This window comes from Vespula pensylvanica, chromosome 22, assembly GCF_014466175.1.
Source record: "Vespula pensylvanica isolate Volc-1 chromosome 22, ASM1446617v1, whole genome shotgun sequence".
In the NCBI taxonomy this organism is placed as follows: Eukaryota; Metazoa; Arthropoda; class Insecta; order Hymenoptera; family Vespidae; genus Vespula; species Vespula pensylvanica.
This window is the reverse complement of record NC_057706.1, coordinates 2328569-2351068: the sequence shown is the minus strand read 5'-3', so window position 1 is coordinate 2351068 and position 22500 is coordinate 2328569. Positions and strand designations below refer to the sequence as shown.

Genomic DNA, 22500 nt, shown 5'->3' with positions numbered 1-22500 from the left:
GAAAAAAAAAAAAAAATAAAAGAAAACGAAACTGTTTCATAATGTACTAATACCATCGAGAATTATTTCCATGCTGGCTTTACGAACTAGATCGTAAAGGCAAGGTTAATCGCGACTGTAAAACCGGTAGTTAACGGCGAACCACCGTCGTTTTCTATAACTACCTGTATATGCGTATTCCTCTTTTTTTTTTTTCTTCCTTCCTTCCTTTCTTTCATTCTTTCTTTTATTTTTATTTTTATTTTATTTTATTTTTTTTTTTGTATATTTCTTTTTATTTATTTCTCTTTATTTTTTATCCCCTACCATATAACATCGTTTTAAGAGAGATGAAAGCTTAGCGAAAACACTTTGTCGAAGGTTTACGGATCGTTGTCATATTTTTCATCGACGAGTGTTTAACGATACTTCCTTCATACGAAGGATAGGTTTATACAACGAGATGAAAAAGATAAATGATGAAACACTATGATATCAAAAAAAAAAAAGAAAAGAAAAGAAAAATATATATATATATATATATATATATATATATAAACCATCTCGTTTAAGAGTCTTCAACAGAATACAACAACACGACTTCGAAGTCTCCGCTTTGAGAGAATCCGCGTGGCAAATATAACCTACTAGTTGACCCTATTTTCTCGTCTCTTAGGTACATTATTTTCTTGTTATTTATTCGTTTACTCATTCATTTATCTTTCTTTTTTTCTCTTATGTCCTTCTTACATTTTATTTTTATATTTATATTCGAACTACAAACCTCGACAACTTCGATATCCTCCGCTTCCTTAGCCGAATCATCGATCGTCTCGACCTCATTGGCAATTTTCGTTTCCCGATCAGTTTGTTCGAAACCTTGTGAGGTCTTATCGTTTGTGAGATTCTTCGTATCAGTTTCCTCTTTCTTTGTAACATCTCTCTCTAACATTTCTCTAGTTTCAACCGTTTCTTCCACTTTGCTTTCAATCTCATCCTTCTTTTTTTCGACCACTGGCTCTTCTTTTACATTCTCGATGGACGAACTTAGAATGCTCCTTTCCTCCTCCTGAGCGAATACAACACGCACTTAACTCGAGTCAAACCGTTCAACGAAGCGTAAACACTACAAGACGTCACAAGCTTAAAAGATGACTACAGAGTGTCTCTCTTTCGACGTTGAACGAGCATAATGGATTTGTCGAATACGATTTTTCTTTTTTCTTTTTTCTTTTCTTTTTTTTTTTTTTTTTATTTCTTTTACTCGAGTACTTTGTCAAGACTTTTGTAACGATGTTAACATTACTCAAATGTCTATTTAATTATTTTCTTTCTTCGTTATCGATAATCGATATTTATGTACAAATATATATATATATATATATATATATATATATATATATATGTATGTATGTATATATATAATATAAAGAGAAATATTTTCCGCCCTCTAACCCTCTTCAACCCCTTCACCAAAAACAAATATGTTTCTTACGACTGCTATTAGTTTGCTGTTCGTTTTGTTAATATTTTTCGTTCTTATTTTTATTTTTATTTTACGTTTTGTTATCAGTTTAATCAGAGATTATTTCAACAAAAAAAGATATATACTAACGACGAGATAAAATATTGAATCAATCGTGGACACGAGTTATAGATTATAGATATATAGTAGTAGGTATGATATAACGGAGTTACGATTCGTTGTCCAATTTCGAGGAAATATTTTAGTTTTATTCTGTTATAATTAACCGGTTGAAATTGTATGCTTGGATAATAATGGAAAGGGGAGAGGTTAGAGGGAAAACTGTACGTTCTCGTGCTTCGCCATGACAAATAAACCGTTAATGGATTTAATATTTGCGATAACGTATGAAATGACAAACGAAAAGTTTTTGGTACGAACGGTTAATTGATATTAGATTTAATTAATCGTAACTTCCATAGAAAAACGAAACTAAACTTCGCGAAATCCCTGTTGAATGTACGATAGAGATGGAGAGATAGAGAAATAGAGAAACAAAAAGAGACAGAGAGAGAGAGAGAGAGAGAGAGAGAGAGAGAGATATCAAAGAGAATTATAACGTGTAATATATTCATTTATCTTTCGACTATTATTTATATTATATATATATATATTGTTTATAAAACGATTAAAATTTATGTTATATTAATAATATAAATAATATTAATTCGACTGAATATTACTGATATAGAGAAACAGAGATAGAGAAAGAGATATATCAATGAGAATTATAAGATGTAGTATATCCATTTATCTTTCAAATATTATTTATATTATATACATATATATACATATATACATATAAATATATATAACATAAATATATATATATATATATATCTATGTTATAAATTATAATAAATATATTATTTATAAAATAATTAATGATTATATATATGTTAATAATATAGATAATATTAATTCGATTAATAAATATTCTACACTCGTATAATATATCTATTTATCTTTCGAATATTATTTATATTATATTATATATATTTTTATATATATACATATATACATATATATACATATTGTTTATAAAACAATTAATAATTATAAACGTCATATCGATAATATAAATAATATTAATTCGACTATAACATTATTTCCACTATCATTTCTATTATCTACGAATAAGAAAATAATTTGACCATTTAAACGACGTCGGACAAAGTACTTATGATATCGAACAAAATAATCACTTATTTAATTCGATAGTAAAAAAAAAAAAAAAAAAAAAACTCGAAATACCTCGTCGTCTCCTCTTTCCTGAAATTCCATTGCACTCTTCAGTCTATAGGAGATCGTTGAATCTGACCACGGATACATTTCGAAAAATGAAACGTCAGTGCACGGAGGATAGAATAATTCCTCTTCTTCGATAATTTCCTCATCTTCTTCTTTCATCATTATCGATGGACAGATACAACCGCTGCAGTCAAGATTCGCAAGATATCCATAAAGATTGGTAAAGTTACGAAGAGGTATCATCGCAGAACCGCCTTCAGGCTCCTCCGTCAGTAGCTCGCAGACGTAAATCATAGTATCCGTTAAATTCTAAGGCAAGCGATGCAAAAACCCCCCCACCTGTTCAAGGTTTGATTTTATCGATCCGATCGACCGATCGAGAATTATGTTAATCCGTTAGAAAGAAAAAATTTTCATTTCTCGATCGTTAAAACTGCGATATTATCATCGATATATTCGATATACTTCGAAGATATATATATATATATATGTTGTTATTATTATATATAAAGATATATTATGTATATAAAATATATGATATATCTATATATATAAATATAAAATATGATATATTTATACATGTAAATTATATATAAATTTATATGATACATATTTATATTAAATATAAAGATATTATATGTATATTACGTATATAAAATATATCTTTATATTATATATAAAAATATACATACATACATATATATATATATATGTGTGTGTGTAAAGTTTATGTGTAAAACAAATAGAAACAAATAGAACGAATAGAAATGAAATAAATAAGATTTCAAAGATAGTGTTCGAAGAAGTCGAATTAAAATCCTTAGATTTTCTTTTTCTGAGAATATTCGATATTCCTGGGAATTACTTACGTCGGCCAATAATCCACACGCTATAGCTAGAAAGCGATAAAAGTCGCAGTTCCAATCTCCCTTTAGGAATCCACCGACCAAACATATCTGATAAAGACTAGTCTCACTTAAATCGATACCTTGCCAATGTTCTAGAATAGCTCTCAAGGGGACTTTGTTTACGTGACCAAATCTGTTTAATAGAGTCTTCAAATATCCAGGAGTGATACCGGACGGATGTTCAAATGGAGGATATTCCAATCTTTCCTGTTATAATTAGAACGAAAAAAAAAAAAAGAAATAAGAAAGAAAGAAAGAAAGAAAGAAAGAAAGAAAGAAAGAAAGAGAGAGAGAGAGAAAAGAAGGAAAAACATCGTATCAAATGAGATACTTATTACATCGATGGGATATTTATTACAACAAAGGATAAATAATACGATTATTCTCGATAACATCTATTTTAAACGGATAATGACGATAAGTATGTAAAATTAATCGAGTGTCGCTCTAATACCTATTAATCGTAATGTGAGAATACTTTGAGAAATCAAAAAAGACAAAACAAAAACAAAAAAAAAAGGAATAAGAAAAATAAATAAAAAGAAGAAGAAGAAGAAGAAGAAGAAGAAATAAAGTGAGATATTGTCTTAACGGCAAATTGAATCTACTTTTTCAAAAACTTCAGCGTTCATATTTAATCAGACATTCTACGAGAAACGTGCCGCTCTCGTTCTCGTTCATTTCTAGTTTTTTCTTTCTTTTCTTTTCTTTTCTTTTCTTTTCTTTTCCTTCTTTTTTTTTTTTTTTTTTTATACCTCAGGATATTATCTTTTAAAACATTTATTATTAAGTTGCAGAGGTAGAATAACATTTATTCGTACGTTCCCATTCCCCTCATTCGCCCACTTTTACGTTTTACATCCCTCCATTCTTCTCGAGTTGCAAGGAGTACAAAAAGAAAAGAAAGAGAAAAAGAAAAGAAAAATCCGATAAGACAAAAAAAAAAGATAGCTTTAATTTGATACGATTTAATTGATACGATTTATCATGACACGATGATTTTTATCATAATTGTATCAAATATTTGAAACGTACCTTCACCGGTGGTACCTCCTTGTTTGCAAGAGCACGAAAATATGCGGCCGTCCATTTTAACAAATCGTATGGTTGTGTACGTATGGCAGCTTTCGCGTAAAGTTTTAATATATATGGAAAAGTCACCGGTACGTGTATTTGTTCGGGACAATATATATTATACAATGGATTTTTGGACGTCATTTCTTGCAGAGAGAGAGAGAGAGAGAGAGAGAGAGAGAGAGAGAGAGAGAGAGAGAGGGGAAGAAAGAGAAAGAGGGAGAAAAAAATTTATAGAAATGGACGAAAGTGTGATAATCGACCGTCAATCCTCGTCAAATTCAACAAACGACCATCGACATTTTCCTAAAAACGAAAGAGAATCGACATCGAGCGTGTTATGATCGTGTAGTCGAAATATGATACGTACATATTTCATTTCTATATATTTTTTTTTTGTTTTTCTTCATACATATACGTCTATATGTACATAATATACATATATATATATATATGTATGTATGTATGTATGTATATATGCACACGCATACACATATATAAATAGGTATAAAATAGCAATCAGTGTTTTTATTGATGCACAAATTTAAAGGATAGATAGTATAAAACTTATTGTAAAATATTTTCATCGAATAAAATGCAAATCGATGTGTATGTATATATATATATATATATATATATATATATATGTATGTATGGATGGATGTATTAATAATGTGCATCCATGGACGATATGGAAATTAATAACGACGTAATTAAAGCATTTCTTGAAGCATTCATTACGACTGTTTCGTTGTTATGCGATTGAAAATTAATTATTGCATTTCATGAATGTATTTCGATAAAGCCATACCCGATACTAATTCGATGACAGAATCGTACGATAAAATGTAACGTCGACGGATATCTTTTTCTTTTTTTTTTTTTTTTTTTCCTTCTTTTAAGAAGAAACGAAGTGAGTCTGAAAAAATTTGTTACGGATTTTTCTCAAATGTGAGAGTACGGACGTTATCGTACCGACATGTGTGATATCGTTTTATGTCTGAAAACTGAAAACCATTGGGACAACCAAGGAAAGCTATCGATTTTTATTTCTCTCTCTCTCTCTTTCTCTCTCTCTCTCTCTGTCTCTGTCTCTCTCTATTTTAAAAAATGCAACTTCAACCATATTTCTTTTTATTACTTTTTCAATGCGCGATAAACAAAAAAGCCGAACAAGCTTTTGACTCTTATATAATCGCTCGTAGTTCACAGAATCAATGATCACGCAATGAAGTAGCAAACGTATAGAAAAGTAAATCACCGAGAAAATATGGCAATATACATACATACACATACAGATACACATACATACATACATACAAATACGTAGGTAGATACGTTTTTTTTTAAAATATGCTCTCGATTAAGATCTCCAAAGATACATATTTTTTATTTCTTTTCTTTTCTTTTTTTTTTTTTTTTTAACGACGATCGATCGAAAGATCCCATTTTTTCTTTCGCTAGAATTAACTATTGTTTTATGCTCTCAGATGTATAAAATGAGAGGATGAAACCTAAAGTATATGCGTGTATCTACGTGCGTGTATGCATATGTACGTGTTGAACTATGCAAGTTATTGACCTGTACGATACGATACGATACGATACGATACGATACACGAACGAATCTATTCTTTTGTTGTAACGTCGTCGTCGTAACGGCTTTATTCTTGTAATATTGTTTCCTTCGGTGTATCTAGTCGTTGTCGTCGCATCGTCGTCGTACATATTCCATTGATGAAACTTTCAGAGAGCGTATCTCATAATTCTTGTACATTAAAGAGAAATACATATTATTAAAGCGGTACTCTGTATTTTACGAAATATTATAATTTCACTAATGTATACGTTGGAGAGAACAGGCCGGTAATTTAGCTCGGAGCAAAGGCAAATACTTGTCTTCGATCCCACTCACCGAGATTCGTCGGCATTACATTTAGTTTAGTTTCATTCCGTTTCGTTTCGTTTCGTTTCGTTTCGTTTCGTTCGTTTTATTTCATTTCGTTTTGTTTCGTTTCGTTTCGTTTCGTTTCGTTTTGAGCGTGCCACGACCTCGAGGCCCGTACTTACTTTTCCTTCTCTCTTAATTGCAGAGAACAACGAAAAAGTTAACAAAAGCGAGTTGAACGATGCAACACCGAGGCAAATCCTTTTGCTGTCTCTTAACGAGCTCTTTTACGTTTTACAACTATCTATCTATCTATCTATCTATCTATCTATCTATCTATCTATCTATCTATCTATTTATCTCTTGTTTAAGTGTAATTGTTATCGTTAACCGTTTCATCTTCAAATTATATTCAATAATAATTCATTCGATTATTCATAAAAAGCTCGATCATTTATAAAAAAAAAAAAATAAAAAAGAAGAAAATGAACTATCGCGAATTATTTCCGATAAGTATCGTACATACTGTATCCTATCCGTACGAATCATCCCTTCATCTCCATCGAGAATTGAAAAATAGTTGTACGATCAATCGTCATTTCAACAAAAGCGTCACTTCCCTAAACGATTTTTCCTCATATCTGATAATAATAAAAACGAGAGTGAGCACGAACGATTACACGAATTGCACGTACCTACTAACTTAGATAAACATTTATCTTAATCTCGAATCAAAGCTGCGTAACGCGCTTTCGAAAAATAATTGCTTGCGCGTGAACGTTTGAAAAAGGCGTTATAAGGATTATAGAAAAAAAAAACATTAAAAATAAAAGAAAAAAATAAAAAAAAAAAAAAAAAAAAGAAAAGAACGAAAAAAGAAAAAAGAAAAAAAAGCGCGTTGAGCGCTATTTTAAAATCGTTGCGGACAAAAAAAGGGAGAGAAGAAAGAGAGAAAACAATAAAAAAAATAAAAAAATAAAAAAAAAAACAGAAACAGGAACAGAAAAAAAAACAACAACACAAAAAAAAGCAAAAAAAAAAAAAAAAAAAAACTTTTGACTTCCTCTAAAAGCATAAAACCGAAAGCATATCCAATTCGATAGAACGTTTCGCGAATTATTGATATTTAATTCGTTTTTAGAAAGGATCGATGCTTTTTGCCAGCATCCAAATGGATTCACCGAAGCTAACGAATGAAACTGCAGAACTGTCCCCACGCCCTTCCTCCCACTCCCCACTCTTTTGCACTCACTCGTCAATCCACGGACACCTTTTTGTCGTCCCTTTCCGTAAATCATCGTCCTCGTCGCTCGGTCCAACGCATAATGAATAAGCCAGCCACATTTGATCCATCACACGGTACAGACGCGAACGGGATAGTACGTCAATCTTCTCTCTCTCTCTCTCTCTCTCTCTCTCTCTCTCTCTCTTTTTATCCTTCTCTCCCCTTTTCGGTCATTTCGCTTTTCGGATATTCATCCACTTCCACCCAACTCCTATTTTCCGCGTGTACGTACGTAGATACATGTGACACGAGAGAGACAGAGAGACAGACAGGGAGAGTGAGAGTGTGAGAGAGAAAGAGAGAGAGAGAGAGAGAGAGAGAGAGAGAGAGAGAGAGAGTCTCCCTCTTTTTCTCTCTTTCCAACCTACGAACGTTCGCGCTTTTCCATCTCTCTTTCTGATTCTCTTTCCGCCTCTCTGTAATCGTCGAAATACCCGGGATAGTTTGCGATCGATCGATATAACCATCGAGCTCTCTTTCCCTCTTCCACCAATCCTTTCTCGCTTTCCTCCCTTTCGATCGAGCCCTCGGAAAAAGGGCGCGCGCGCACACGTACCTACTATACTTTGTATATAGGTATAGCTACGTGAGAGAGAGAGAGAGAGAGAGAAAGAGAGAGAGAGAGAGAGAAAGAGAGAGAGAAAGATAGATAGAGCTTCTCGGACGGACACGTAGAGAAACTTTCGGCTAAATTACGGCCGAAAGTAATATGGCCGGTAGGGTGCTACGAGACCCTCTTTCAAAGAGAAAGAGAGAAAGAGGAGACCTTGGAAAGTATGTAAGCGAGAAGAATAAAAAGGTTCCTCCCTTTTCTAATGAGGCCAACCGATGCGTACAGAAGGGAAAGCTTACGAACGAACGAATATACCTAACCTATTCGATAAAATCGTTGTTATCGACGATATTACGCTTGTTAAACGTTCGTTTTTCGTTCGGATATATGTAACAATAATAATATCGAAAGAAAATATTTCATCCCTTCCCATCGTTCATCGAGTTCTTTTTTTTTTGTTTCTCTCTCTCTCTCTCTCTCTTTCTCTCTCTCTTTTTCTCTGTGTGTATGTCCGATAGGCTTCTTGGATCTTACATTGCGGAAATCTTCAGTTCATCCGGCTTAGAACGCATCCCAAAGTCGAGCACGGATTTATCTGGTAAGAGATAAGAAGAACGCTATTAAGGGACAACCGACGTTCTCATCTCTAAATACGGAATATATACGAGAGTTAGGGTTAAAAGTTTCTCGAGGAAAGTGAAAGTTATGACGAAAAAAAAAAACATTTACTTCTGCCTGCACAGAGACACACACATATATACTGACATATTATTACGAATCTAGAGTTTATGATTAGTAAATGATTAAGTAAGTAATCAAATAAATAAGTAAGCAAGTAAGTAAGTCGTCACGCGATTAATTCGTGACGGACAACGAATATAATATAAAAACGATTACGTGACTAAGAACGAATACAGTATATGAAGGTGAATTTTTCGGATGTTTTAACGTAAACGAAGATGAAGAATAAATAACATAGATAAATAAATAAGTAAGTAAATGATGAAGTAAGTAACTAAAGTAAAGTAACTAAATACGTCAATCGCGCGACTAATTCGTGACTAACAACGAATATGCTATATAAAAGAAAGACTGATAGAGAGAGTGAGAAAGAGAGAAATAAAGAGAAAATAACTAGGAGACGGAAGGGATACTCGATGAATAGCAGTCGGGTAACACGCATAATATACGTCCACATAGTAGTTACGTGACCGGGAACGAAAATAGATGCGCGCGAGCGCGCCTATTTTCCGACACGCCAGCAGGCTCACGCTCACGGGTTCTCTTATCGCTTACTGTTACTAACGTTTCGTGGCCGAAGTAATACCTCTCTTTTTCTTTCTCTTTCTCTTTCTCTCTCTCTCTCTCTTTCTCATTCTCTCCCTTACTACTTCAACGGATAAAGAAAAAGCTTTGAGAGGGAGGTTGGGAGATTGGGAGGTTGGGAGGGGTTGTCGCGCGGGGCTAAAGAATCTGTCGAGAGTTCAACAGCCTGCAACGGTGTCGGCGACGTATCCGAGAAATTTAAGGTCTGAGCGTTCCGGAGTCCGCGTTCCATCGTATCCCTTACAACGAAACGTAAGCATCCCCCTTTTCGTAACCACTCTGTCGCCCTCCTCCTTCCGTTTCTGTGTATCCAAGCCGAAGAAGAATGTCCTATAGAACGGGAAAAGAGGTCGCGTCTCGGTCGTTTTCTGCGGTTGTTATTTGACGTTTATCTTCATAAGCTTGGAGGGAAAAAAGATTGCTCTCTCTCTCTCTATATGTATGTAGGAGGCAGAGAGAAAGAGAAAGAGAGAGAGAGAGAGAGAGAGAGAGAGAGAGAGAGACAGAGAGAGTTGAACCGCTTTAATAAAAACTCACTATCGAGACAAAAGGTAGAAACGTCGATGATTTCTTCTTCTTCTTTTTCTTTTTTTTGCAAGATGGAGAGAATACTCGACTAATCCCAATGACGGAGGTCTCTCCCCCCCCCTCTCTCTCTCTCTCGATGTTACGTATAATTACGTTTCTTGTACCAGGACGAAATTGGATCGTCGAGTAGTCGGAGTAGAGACATTGCCTGGGCCTCGACACGATTCGACTCGACAAGATTCGACTCGATTCGACTCGACTCGACTCGACTCGACTCGACTTGACTCGATTCGCCTTAGACCTTCCATAACAATTATTCAAAGCGCTTTACTAGGTGCGACGACGATTTATACGAATATACAACTATGTTCGTTGTATTTCTATATAGGTATATATATATATATATATATATATATATATATATATGTATATGTATATGTATGTATATCCTTAGGGTGACCCTGAAGATTCGTTAAAACTTTTTCCGAGGATTCTCTGAGTGCCCATCGTACGAAGTTTCGAAACTTAATTGAAATTCGCGGAAGGATGCGCTCAACACTCGTCTTCTTCTTCTTCTTCTTCTTCTTCTTCCTCTTCCTCTTCCTCTTCTTCTTTTTTTTCTGCAAACATTTTTGTTTCCTTTTTCTTCTCCTTTCCTTCCCTTTCCTTCCTTTTTTTTTTTCGGGGGAACCTGAAGGAACTTTTACCGAAGGATGCTGCACTTATTTCCTTATTCACGAGAGGGAAGACGCATATAGTAAATCTACCGTGAATACGAACTGAAAATCTCCATGGTCTTATCTCGTTCAACTACTATGTGTGCGTGTGTGTGTGTGTGTGTGTGTACTATGTAGAATAAACTATTCCACCTCCTAAGTCGAAGAACGAACGCTCGTTTATCTACGTAGATTTCTCATCGATATTTACAGTGAGGGAACGAGGGAGTAAGAGAGTGCATGAATTAGAAAAAGAGAGAAAAAAGAAACAGAGAGAGAAAGAGAGAGAAAGAGAACCTAAAATATTCTGTGTGTGTGTATGTCAGAGAGAGATAGAGAGAGATGGACACACACATACACAGAGAGAGAGAGAGAGAGAGAGAGAGAGAGAGAGTGTGTCTGTGTGTTACAATTAACTTCGTTAATCCTCGCATTCGTGGCGGCACTTGATCTCTCCAACGAGAATCGTAAGAGACAGTACCAGCGAAGTGCACGAAATTGGAGAAACTAAACAATACTAGGAAATGCGGGTAACCCTCGTTTGGCGTTTAGACCAAATATAATGATCCGCAAGATGTGGGCGCGGCTCATCCAAATTTGTCGAGGGGTTTAAAGCTGCTTAGTATCGTCAGTTATAAAGTACACTCGTAGCATATAGAATGAAGTAGGATGAATCTATGGGGGAGAGAAAGATAGAGAGAGGCAGAGACAGAGACTGAGAGAGAGAGAGAGAAAGAGAGAGAGAGAGAGGACGACTAAGTTTATTAATTTTCGTCAAAGATTAAGGTTGTTCGATCGTTCTGGCCCAACGTGTAGTCCTTTCAACGAACGAGCTAGGTTATGCGTTTCGTCGAGATTAAAGTTCGCTGGGAAAGCTCGAAATAAGCTCGGGATAAGGTTTATCCAGGAGCAGTTAAGTGGAATGTAGAAACATTGGCATAGGTAGGTTAGGTAAGTAGATAGGTAGGTAAGTAGGTAGATAGGTAGATAGGTAGGTAAGTAAGGTATAACACCTTTGGTTGGTTCTATACAATCTTCTTGTTACAGTCGAATGGGAAAAAAGTGATTCATCGAAAAGAGTTCGAATATTTTTATTGGAATATTCTGCTGAATGTCATTTCAAAACTCTTCTTTGTTGAAGATTTAACTTTAATCATTTCTACGCATATAAAAAAGATAGAGAGTGGGAAAGAGAGAAAAGAGAGAGAGAGAGAGAGAGAGAGAGAGAGAGAATGGCTTTAGACATAAAGCGGGTTCCTACCATATAGAAGCTCCTATTATCCGGGCTGTTGGATAGTCGACCCTGTTACTCCCCTTCTTTCTTTCGTCTTCCTTGCATTCGATAATTACATTCCGCCTGGAAAAGAGAGAAAGAGAAAGAAAAAGAGAGAAAGAAAAAGACAGAGAGAGAGAGAGAGAGAGAGAGAGAGAAGGATAGGAAGAGGATCTTGAAGGTAAATGGAGAGGGTAGAAAAAGCGAGGAGGGTAAGGAGTTAACGGAAATGAATCAAACGGAATTCTTGAGCTCTCTCGAGCGAGCGCGACAGGACGATTAGATCACGTCGGAAACAAAAGCTGAAAGATACGAAGAGCGGAGACACGTCTCCTCGATGCCACCGACTTCGTCCTCCTCATCCTCTTGGTCCTCCTCGTCAACGGGTTCACCCTCACCTTCCTTCTCGTCATCGTCCTCGTCCTCGTCCTCGTCCTCGTTCTCGTCCTCGTTCTCGTCCTCGTTCTCGTCCTCGTCCTCGGCCTCCTCACAGAAAGGAGAAAAGCGGTCGTATCGAGACGAGTAGTCGGGTCGAGTATCGATTAGAATTGGTATAGGTACAAAACGGACGAGTGCGCGCCATAGAGAAAGAGAGAGAGAGAGAGAGAGAGAGAGAGAGAGAGAGAGAGAGAGAAAACCAAAGTCACCAAGGCACTATGAAAAGAAAGAAGAAACGACGTTGGAGGTTACGCCAAGCGAGGATCGATCGATCGTTTCTTATCTAGCCCAAGACCACCTACTACTCACTCCCTATCTCCACCCACCCAACCACCCACCCACCCCTATCCTCCTTCAACTCCTTCCTCCTCTCTCAACGTCCTTCTAAAATAAATAACAATTTAACGAACCAATCCTGTCCGACTATACTTTTTCTTTACTTTCTCTTTATCGTCAAGGCAAAATAATTTCTTTTCTTCTTCTTCTTCTTCCATAATATTTTTTATTTTACTACATAAGAAATATCTATGCATATATATTTATGTATGTATGTATGTATGTATATTAATCTAAGGTACGTCGGCAAATAATTAGTTGCGAAGTACAAAGTAGATGTGTATTTTGTAGTTTCTCTATAGCGATATGCTAGAGAAGTCGAAACTTTTGGATAAAGGATGTCAAGATAATGGAACCTAGTCGTTATCGGACTCGTGCCGTGCATTCAAAAGCTTCGACTTCGAAGAATATCACCATTCTTGTCGGCTTCGTCCTTCTTCTTCTCCTCCTCGTCGTCGTCGTCCTCGTCGTCCTCGTCGTCGTTTGGTCTTGGAAGGATTTAAAGGATCTGATAGATCGTCCAAACCAGCCTTTTTATTTTCGATTCACGATTTTATTAAACCCAACGGACGTGTGTTCTCTTTCCTTTCTTTTCATACCCCTTCTTTCATCTCTCTTTACCTCTTCACCGTTAATATTCTCTTTTCAACGCGTCCAAACGAAAATTTGTCCGACAGAAGATAAAAGAAAAATATATTACGACGATAATCGACGATAAATTACGATTGAAATAATAATTATTATTCGAGATAAAGTTGACGCGAATAATTCGAATTAATAGTCGGCGAGCAGGCACGAAATTATCGATTTCTGTTCGTTCGTTCGTTCGTTCGTTCGATTGAAATTTGCTCGAATATTTTCATACCCTCTCCATTCCGCACCCCCATCTCTATCTACTCCCATTGATTCTAAACATGTATAACAACCTTTGTTAATATCCTCTAAGCCTTCTTTCAACTATTTCCACAATATCTCATATCCTTTCGTTATAGAAAATCGTCGACGCGATAATATCGCTCGGCGTATAATCATTATAGCTACCACAATACGGCAAATATGTCGATGATCGATTATCATATCCAACGAAACAAGCAATATCGATCGTTGCGAGACAGCTTATTCGCTTGGTTACGCATATTTACGCCAAGTTTGGCATATTGCTTTTAGGAAATAGTGAAGCTCTGCTCTCTCTCTCTCTCTCTCTCTCTCTCTCTCTCTCTCACTCTCTATCTCTATCAATCTCTCTCTCTCTCTCTTTCTCTCTTGACCGACCGATAGCGCATTTTACCGCTACTGTCGATACGATTTTACACGATACATACATACATACATACATATATACATACATACATACAGGGAGTAAGCGTACCCGCGATTATGTAAACCCGGACGATTACGTCCGAATTAATATTTTCCCGAGCGATTATGTCAAAGAGAGGTAATCGGTACGGAACGTTCGTTATCTCGGAAAATTTCGTTAATGTACTTGTTTGTAATCATAATAATATAAATAAATCCTTTTTCACTCATTTCAAAGATCTAATAGAATTTCAGCGATGTTCATAATAATATTGATTATTTGCGGAGTTTGACAATCGATCGCTTTCGTTCTGTAATTAAACACACACCCACACACGCAGAAAGAGAAAGAGAGAGAGACAGAGAGACAGAGAGACAGAGAGAGAGAGAGAGAGAGAGAGAGAGAGAGAGAGAGAGAGAGAAATACATAGACGTAGTATCCATCTAGTTAGCTTTCCATCATACTTGATGTACGCAATGCGATCGGCCGATTGCGATATGGGTAGGGCAAAGAAGCAAGCGAGAGAGAGAGAGAGAGAGATGGCGGAGAGATCGTCTAATGATCGATCATCATAATTCAAACCTACCGTCGAAGCATGTTCATCCACGAGGTTACGAATCTACGGTGGCTAAATATTATACATCGTCCGTGAAATTACGATTCCTCGTAATTCATCGGTAACCCTCTGTACCATATCAAGCTTGTGATACCATCGTTCTATTTAGTACGGCTCGTTAATCCATTCGGTCAGAGATATTCGAAGCAGTATTTACTTCTCCGTTGAACGTCGTATCGAACGTTTCAAGGACGAGTTTACAAACGTTAATTTATCTTCTCATAAATGCATAAAGTTTATTAGTATTCATTTACGTGTCTAGTAGTAACAAGATATCAAGAATCGAAATTATTTTCAAAACGGAATAAAATATATCGGTCTTGGTTGACTACGTTGCCTTTTAGGTATTCTTCGCAGTACGTAGAATTTATTTATGCGGATTACGTTAAGCGCTCCGTTGCCTTATGTAGTAAAAGCCCCATGGGGCGCGGCATTCGCTCGTCGTCCTCCTCCTCCTCCTCCCTCCTTCTCCCTCCTTCTCCCTTCTTTTTTCTCTTCTCTCCTCTCCTCTCCTATAACTCTCGCTTCTCTTCCTCCTTTTCATTCCCCTACTATTCCTTCTCCTCCTTCGCCTCCTTTTTCTCCTCTTTTTCATCCTCCTCCGTTGCGTGTTCGCTCGAATCGCGCACGATCGTGTAGGTCGAGGTGACAAACACGAATCTATTCGCGAGTACGAATATCCAAATGTCGCTTATGACGTAAAAGAGTATAGTGCTGAAGAGTACCGATAATTTTTTTATACGTATATATATTGCTTGTGTACGCATATGTATGTATATATATATATATATATTGCTTGTGTAAGCATATTTGTATGTATACGTATGTAATATACATATATATTTCATATGTACGCATGTTTATATATACGTATGTACGTACGTATGAATGTACATATATATTGCGTGTATACGCACATGTATATATATACAGTGTGTTGTATGGAAGTATTAATCAATCTACAGTCCAAAAATAACCTACCACTAAAAAAAAAAAAAGAAAAAAAAAAGAGAAAGAAAAACAGTTTATAATTCTCGCGCATACGTGGGGCGTAACGACCGAATTTAATTAGCTTCACCACCACCACCACCACCACCACCACCACCGAACATGACTATAATCGCATACACTTTGGTTACCCTTAATCGGGTCGTTTCGATTTTCTACTTTTTTTTTCTCTCCTTTTTTTGCATTAATTTTTTTTCTTTCCTTTTTTTTGCAAGCTTCGAATCAGTTTTGAGTTAATTAAGCATAATTACACGAATCATAAATGAGATGGATTTTCATACGATCGTTATGCATTTTTGTACATCGATCAATCGATCGATCGTTCGATCGTTTGAGAGAAAGAAAGATAGAAAGAGCTTTTACGACGATGAAGGCACATTGATTTAAATAAAACATTATAACTTTCGCTCGAAGGCATTTAACTATGTACTCTTTTATGGGAAGAGGAGGTAAGAGGAGGAGGAAAGAGAAAAAAAAAAACAATAATAAAATAAAATAAAATAAAATAAAATAGAAAAAAAAAAAGAAACAGCTCGCAAAGTTATGATTTTGTATATATTCATTCGATACGCACGTAGAATCATCGACTATGATATTCGCACGAGATCGTGAATATTTATGAAACACATATATGGGATGTCATGCCATTGAACATGTACCTACCTATCGATAAAATAATATTTTATAAAGTTCAAAAATAACTCGATCGCGTGTCCTTCTAATTTCTACATCGATGTGACATCGATGAAAACAATCTAGTCAAAGGCCAGAGTCTCCCCGTTAAAAATAGAAATTGTGAGGCCTGGCTTCCTTCCTGAGAGCTTCTTCTTCTATTCCGAGGCAAATCTCGAGTATTACTTTTTACCATCCCAGAGAAGCTTTGTCGTGGATCTATGGTGTAGTTTTCTTGGACGTTGATGCGAATAGAAGGCTGAAAGATTGCCGCCTTTGAAAGTCGCCAGATGGGAAGGAAAACTAAGCTCGCGAAAAAAAAGAAAGAAAGAAAGAAAGAAAGAAAGAAAGAAAAGAGAAAACAGAAGAACAAGAAATTTTCACTCAAAGGAAGCTCTCCTTTATCACGACTGATAACGACTGATAACGACCGACGTTTTCGATTCGATTAGAAGCATCGACCGCAAATGGGACCAGAGTTCGGTCGAGTCATCAAGTTGAGCCGATTAACTTAATCGATCTATTCGCGTGCCTTAATTTGACCGTTGACGATCGATCGATCGATCATTCGTACGACGACGTCTCGACGACAACGACGACGATGTTTTAAAGAGAAAAAAAAAAAAAAAGAGAGAGAGGGAGAGAAAAAAGAAAAAAAAAAATATTGACTCTTGATAAAATCGTCTGTTGGATCTTTTAACGTTTTCCTTCCATCGTCGCTTCTGTTTTTTTTTTTTTTCCTTTTTCTTTTTCTTTTTCTCCCAGAGAAACCACCGACGCGATCTCACGATATTAACTGAAGCTAACAATTAGAGCGAAGCATTTACAGAACCGGACGTAGGTTTACTGTTGGCTGTTAGTAATGTCTAACGCGTAGCTGTCTAACAATTCCGTTATTGTCGTCCTGAGATCGACAGGAAACCCCAATGGCTAAAGAGACTTGCACGTTGGATCTTATTCGTTCTCATAAGACGATTACTTAGATATGAATAAATGATATAATTGTAATATTTTATCTAGATATTAATTAATTATTTAATAATATAATAAATATCTATTCATAATCACGTTTAATATTTGACTTATATATGTTTTAATGTTTAATTAACACGTTTAATATTTTTCTTATATATATTTTAATATATATATATATATATATATTGTTCTCCCTTTAAGTCTCTTTAAAAATCGAATCAATCGAGAATAATTGATTGACGACGAAAGCCCTGAATCTAGATAGGTTAAAAAATCAAGTAGGTAAATAGATAGGAATAGTTTAGCGTTAACTCAAAAGACCCTCGATATCTTTCTTTTCTTTGATCGGCCAAGATACAAAGATGTTCTTGAAATTGCTTTAGGACAATCGAGCGAAGAGGAAGTTAAGGGAAGATGGAAGGTAGAATGAGATGGAGGGAGTTGAAGACTCCTTGAGAATACGCCAGACGACGATAACATAACTCCAGGTTAAAAAAAAAAAAAGAAAGAAAGAAAGAAAGAAAGAAAAAGATCAAAAAAAGAAAAAAGAAAACAAAACAAAAGAAAAGAAAAAAGAAAAAGAGGGAAATTCAGGTAGCGTTCACCGGATTCTTTTGCCTGGAGGAACCTCTTCAATGTTCTTCTTTTTCTTTTCTTTTATTTATTTTTCTTTTTTTTTTTTTTTTTTATTATTATCTCTTTTTTTCTTCTTTACCTCTAACTATTCCTTTTTAACCCCTAAAAATCTTTCTCCCTTACGTATATCCGTATATACACGTATTACGTTATATCTACTATTTTCATCGTGATACCTACCTACGTCCTATCGTTTAACGTTCTGTATTTATCTTTCCTTCTTTTTCTCGCCGTTCTCTCTAGCAATCTCACGTACCTACGTCGTGTTATCTCTCTCTCTCTCTCTCTCATTTCTACTTCAGTTTAATCCCACGCGATTCTCCATTTACTCTCTCTCTCTCTCTTTCTATTTATTTTTCTTTCTTTCTTTCCTTCCTTTCTTTCTTTCTTTCTTTCTCTTTAACCAGAAAGACCTTTTAAAGGGAAACGCAAAACGAGATGGTAGTAATTTAACAGAAACTGGGCTCATTCACGCGCAACCAGGATCTCCATCGATCGACGGCCGTAGACCATTACGATTTTACGATCCCGATATGTATCGATGCTCTTTCTGCTCGCTCTTTCGCTGTCGCTGCTGCCTGTCGGGGTTAACTGCGGTTTGAACGCAATTTATACTCATCGCGATCTCGGTCCCCGTGAATACGATCCTTCGTTCGTATACTCGCATACGCGTGGGCCCGGCCAATATTTCCCATGACGTTTGACCACGATACGACGAATCTTTATTTTCCTTGTTATTTCTCTCTCTCTCTTTTTTTTTATTACTCGAAGAGAGAGAGAGAGAGAGAGAGAGAGAGAGAGAGTCGACGATAATCAATGCCACTACCACCAGTATTCACTATCGCCGCTTTACCCTTACGAATGAAAGCTTTTAACGTTGATTCCGAAGGGTCTTCTATGTTGCAACCTCGATAAATACGACCTTCTCTAATCGAGATCAGAGCGAAATCGATTTGAAGGATGATGGACTGATGATAGATAGAGGGAGAAGGATGAGGAGAGTCGATGAAAAAAATAAACGTAATTGATACCGATATCTCTCTCTTTCACTCTCACTCTCTCTTTCTTTATAGCAAATGATCGACCCTTAAGACCGTATAAGCGGATTAGAATAAAAGAGTCGTGATAGAACTCGAAAGAAAGAGATAGAGACAGAGATAAAGAGAAAGAGAGTGGGGGGTAGTTGTGTAAGAGGAAACGATGAGAAGGCCGACGACCGTCCAACGCCGTACGAAATTTGTAAGTCGGTCGAGCTAAATCGGTCAGACTGTTCGACCGAGTCCGATGCCTTCCAAGCAAATTATTTATCAAGGCATCCAACCAACTCGAGTCGATTCTTTCCTCGACTATGGTTTAATCATTGCGACGATTGTGATAAAACGAGAGTCGATGAAGTGAACGAAAAAAATAGAAAACGAAAAGGAAAGAGAGAGAGAGAGAGAGAGAGAAATGTAATATAAGATCGTTCGATCGATCAGATCAAAAGAAAGGTAACGAAAGAAAAAGAAAAAATCAGAAAAGAAATAAGAACGATTGAAGAAAGAGGAAAATATGAAAACCAACAGAAAAAATAGTTTTTATAATCGTTCGATCCTTCGGGATATGTAAATAGGTAGGTAGATAGGTAGATAGCTTAGGTAGAGGTATGTATCAGGTATGTCCTCTTTTTCAACGTTGAGATATTGAACGGTTACCTCCATGAAATTTTCAACCATCTTCCACGAACGCAATATCTCTTTCTTTTCGCTCTAACGTTACTTCGAATAATCTACCCCAACTATCGCGTATAAAGCGTTATTTATTATATCATCCTGTCGTTTCCTCGAGGTAGATTTTCCTTGGGACACTCTATACGTTAGACGTATTAGTCAAGTCTACACCGTACGGTCTATCAAAGTCCCTCCCACCTTCCCTCCTCCTCTCCGTTTTCTTCCTTGTTGGCGGAGGTTAAATCATCGTCGCGGAAAAAATTCCGTGACTCGATCGATCAGTTCGTCGGAAAGCAAAGCGATAATTTTTCATACTTCTTTCTCTCTCTCTCTCTCTCTCTCTCTCTCTCTCTCTCTCTCTCTCTCTTTCTCTCTATAATAGACTGTACGTACGTTGTATGTATATATGTGTAAGTATGTGTGCTTGTGTTTGTATATACGTATAAAAAATTGACGAGTCTATATCGATTCTTCGACAGCTCGCGTCCGGTCTCGTTCGAGAGCGATATAAACTGATCGAGAGAAATGAGGTTGTATGGCCAATTATAACGGTCATGGGAAAGAAAGAAAGAAAGAAAGGAAGGAAGAAACAAATAAATATATAAGTGAGTAAATAAATAAATAAATAAATAAATAAAGAAAGAAAGAGAGAAAGAGAGAAAGAAAGAAAGAAAGAAAAGAGGATGAAAATGGAAGTGAGAAAAAAGAAATTGAAGAAAGAGAAAGGAGTAAGAGAAAAGATATTAATATAAAATGAAAATGAAATTAATAATATAATAAATATGAAAATAATATAAACTAAATATAGAAAAGTAAAGATCTCGATACGATGATATAATATAGAAGATATAGAATATAGATAATATAATATAGTACTTTTTGTAATATGCAGAAAAGATATTAATATAAAATGAAAATGATAATGATAATATAATAATAAAATAATATAATAAATACGAAAATAATATAAAATGAATATAGAAAAGCGAAGATCGATATGGATACGATATCAAAGTGCTTTTCCCATAGTCTTAAGTATATACATCATACGAATGGATATGAAAAATAAATCGGATTGTTCGTGATCATACGAGCGTGAAATCCAATAATGATTCTCACTTAATGTACATAAAATGTTTCATTCTTAGTCGTGGTGTTAAGTAAGTAAGTAAGTAAATAAGTAAGTAAGTAAGTAAGTAAGTAAGTAAGTAAGTAAGTAAGTAAGTAAGTAAGTAAGTAAGTACATCTTGGTTAACAATAACTATACTGAATTGCCGACTCTAGCTTGGTGCATACATTCTAATTTGGTTTTAAGCCTTGGAACGTGACTTATGTTGCCACGGCTATCTTATACGAACGACTTAGAATCTCGTAAACGTCAGATGAGTAACTATTCCAACTACAATGGGAATAGTATTCGCCTAGAGACATACATAGTTTCAAAAAACACATACACGCACTCGCACAAATAGATCTAGAAATGACGCAGAAGTTGGTTCTTACTAGGTATTAAGTATTTTCATCGAATAACCCCATCGCAGATATAGTTCCTTGCAAAATCTACGAACATATACATAGTATTCATGAAATTTTCCTATGGGAAACTTTTCTCTTCTATCCTTTTTTTCTTATTCCTTAAAAAAAAAAAAAAAAAAGAAAAAAAGAAAAAAAGAAGAAAAAGAAAAAAAATAAATCACCCTTTCTCATAAAGAAAGCAGATGTTATTATATCGCAAGGTCCTTCTCTCCGCTCCACGTGGAATTTAATTTTTGTGACAGTGAATGGGCATTCTTCTCTAAACGAAAATTTAAAATAATAATAATAATAATAAGATAATGAAAAAAGAAAAAAAGAAAAACAAAAAGAAAGTAAAAAAAAAATCGGAGCTGCCTCTTTTAAGTCTCCAGAGGTTTTAACGATAACGCACGACGCCTATCCTCAGAATCGGCGATCGTTCCCCTTTCAATAATGTCAAACGGGATCACCCCTTTTATGCTCGAAAGATGCTTACTATCGTATCTTCCAGCCGATGGGACTTTAGTGTAACACGCTAAACGATTCTACGTGGATATCGATAATTTTCAAACGTTTTTCTATACAACGTCCTCAACCTTCTCTAACTCCTTCCTCATCTGCCCTATCTCCCATCATCCCACTGACCGTCACTAACCCTATACGGATTCAACAAAAACTCTTAGAAAATGAAATCGAACGAAATGTTTTCAATGCGATCTTCCTCGTAAAACGACAATAATGGTTGTCGTGCTCGTTCTCTCGATTTCTAAAGTACACGAATCTAATATCATCTTGAACATCAAACCGAAATCTTGGAAAAGGTTTGCTACCAGCCGTCGCATACTTTTGGCAATATCTTAGAAGCCGAGAGAGAGAGAGAGAGAGAGAGAGAGAGAGAGAAAGAGAGAGAAATTCAGGATCCACACGCCGTCGATTCTTCAGCCGCGCGTGAATTATTCTCACAGACAATGCCCTTCGGAAATTTTTAC

General features: G+C 35.8%; 2 protein-coding genes across 5 annotated transcripts in view; both read right to left on the bottom strand.

The window, feature by feature from the left end:
- The window catches only part of LOC122636538, a 7074-nt gene extending 2182 nt beyond the window's left edge, over positions 1-4892 (bottom strand). The window contains exons 1-5 of one of the 2 annotated variants that reach the window (XM_043827871.1): positions 4699-4892; positions 3744-3870; positions 3625-3650; positions 2759-3064; positions 764-1045 (exon numbers count right to left, since the gene is read on the bottom strand). In XM_043827871.1, the coding sequence (XP_043683806.1) occupies positions 764-1045; positions 2759-3064; positions 3625-3650; positions 3744-3870; positions 4699-4881 (924 nt within the window). In that variant the 5' untranslated portion in view covers positions 4882-4892. Of the gene's footprint in view, positions 1-763; positions 1046-2758; positions 3065-3624; positions 3871-4698 lie in introns of both variants that reach the window. The other variant, XM_043827870.1, reaches the window with a different exon arrangement.
- Positions 1-22500, bottom strand: part of LOC122636531 (transmembrane protein 132C) — a 90472-nt gene that overhangs the window by 37421 nt on the left and 30551 nt on the right. The window lies entirely within an intron of this gene.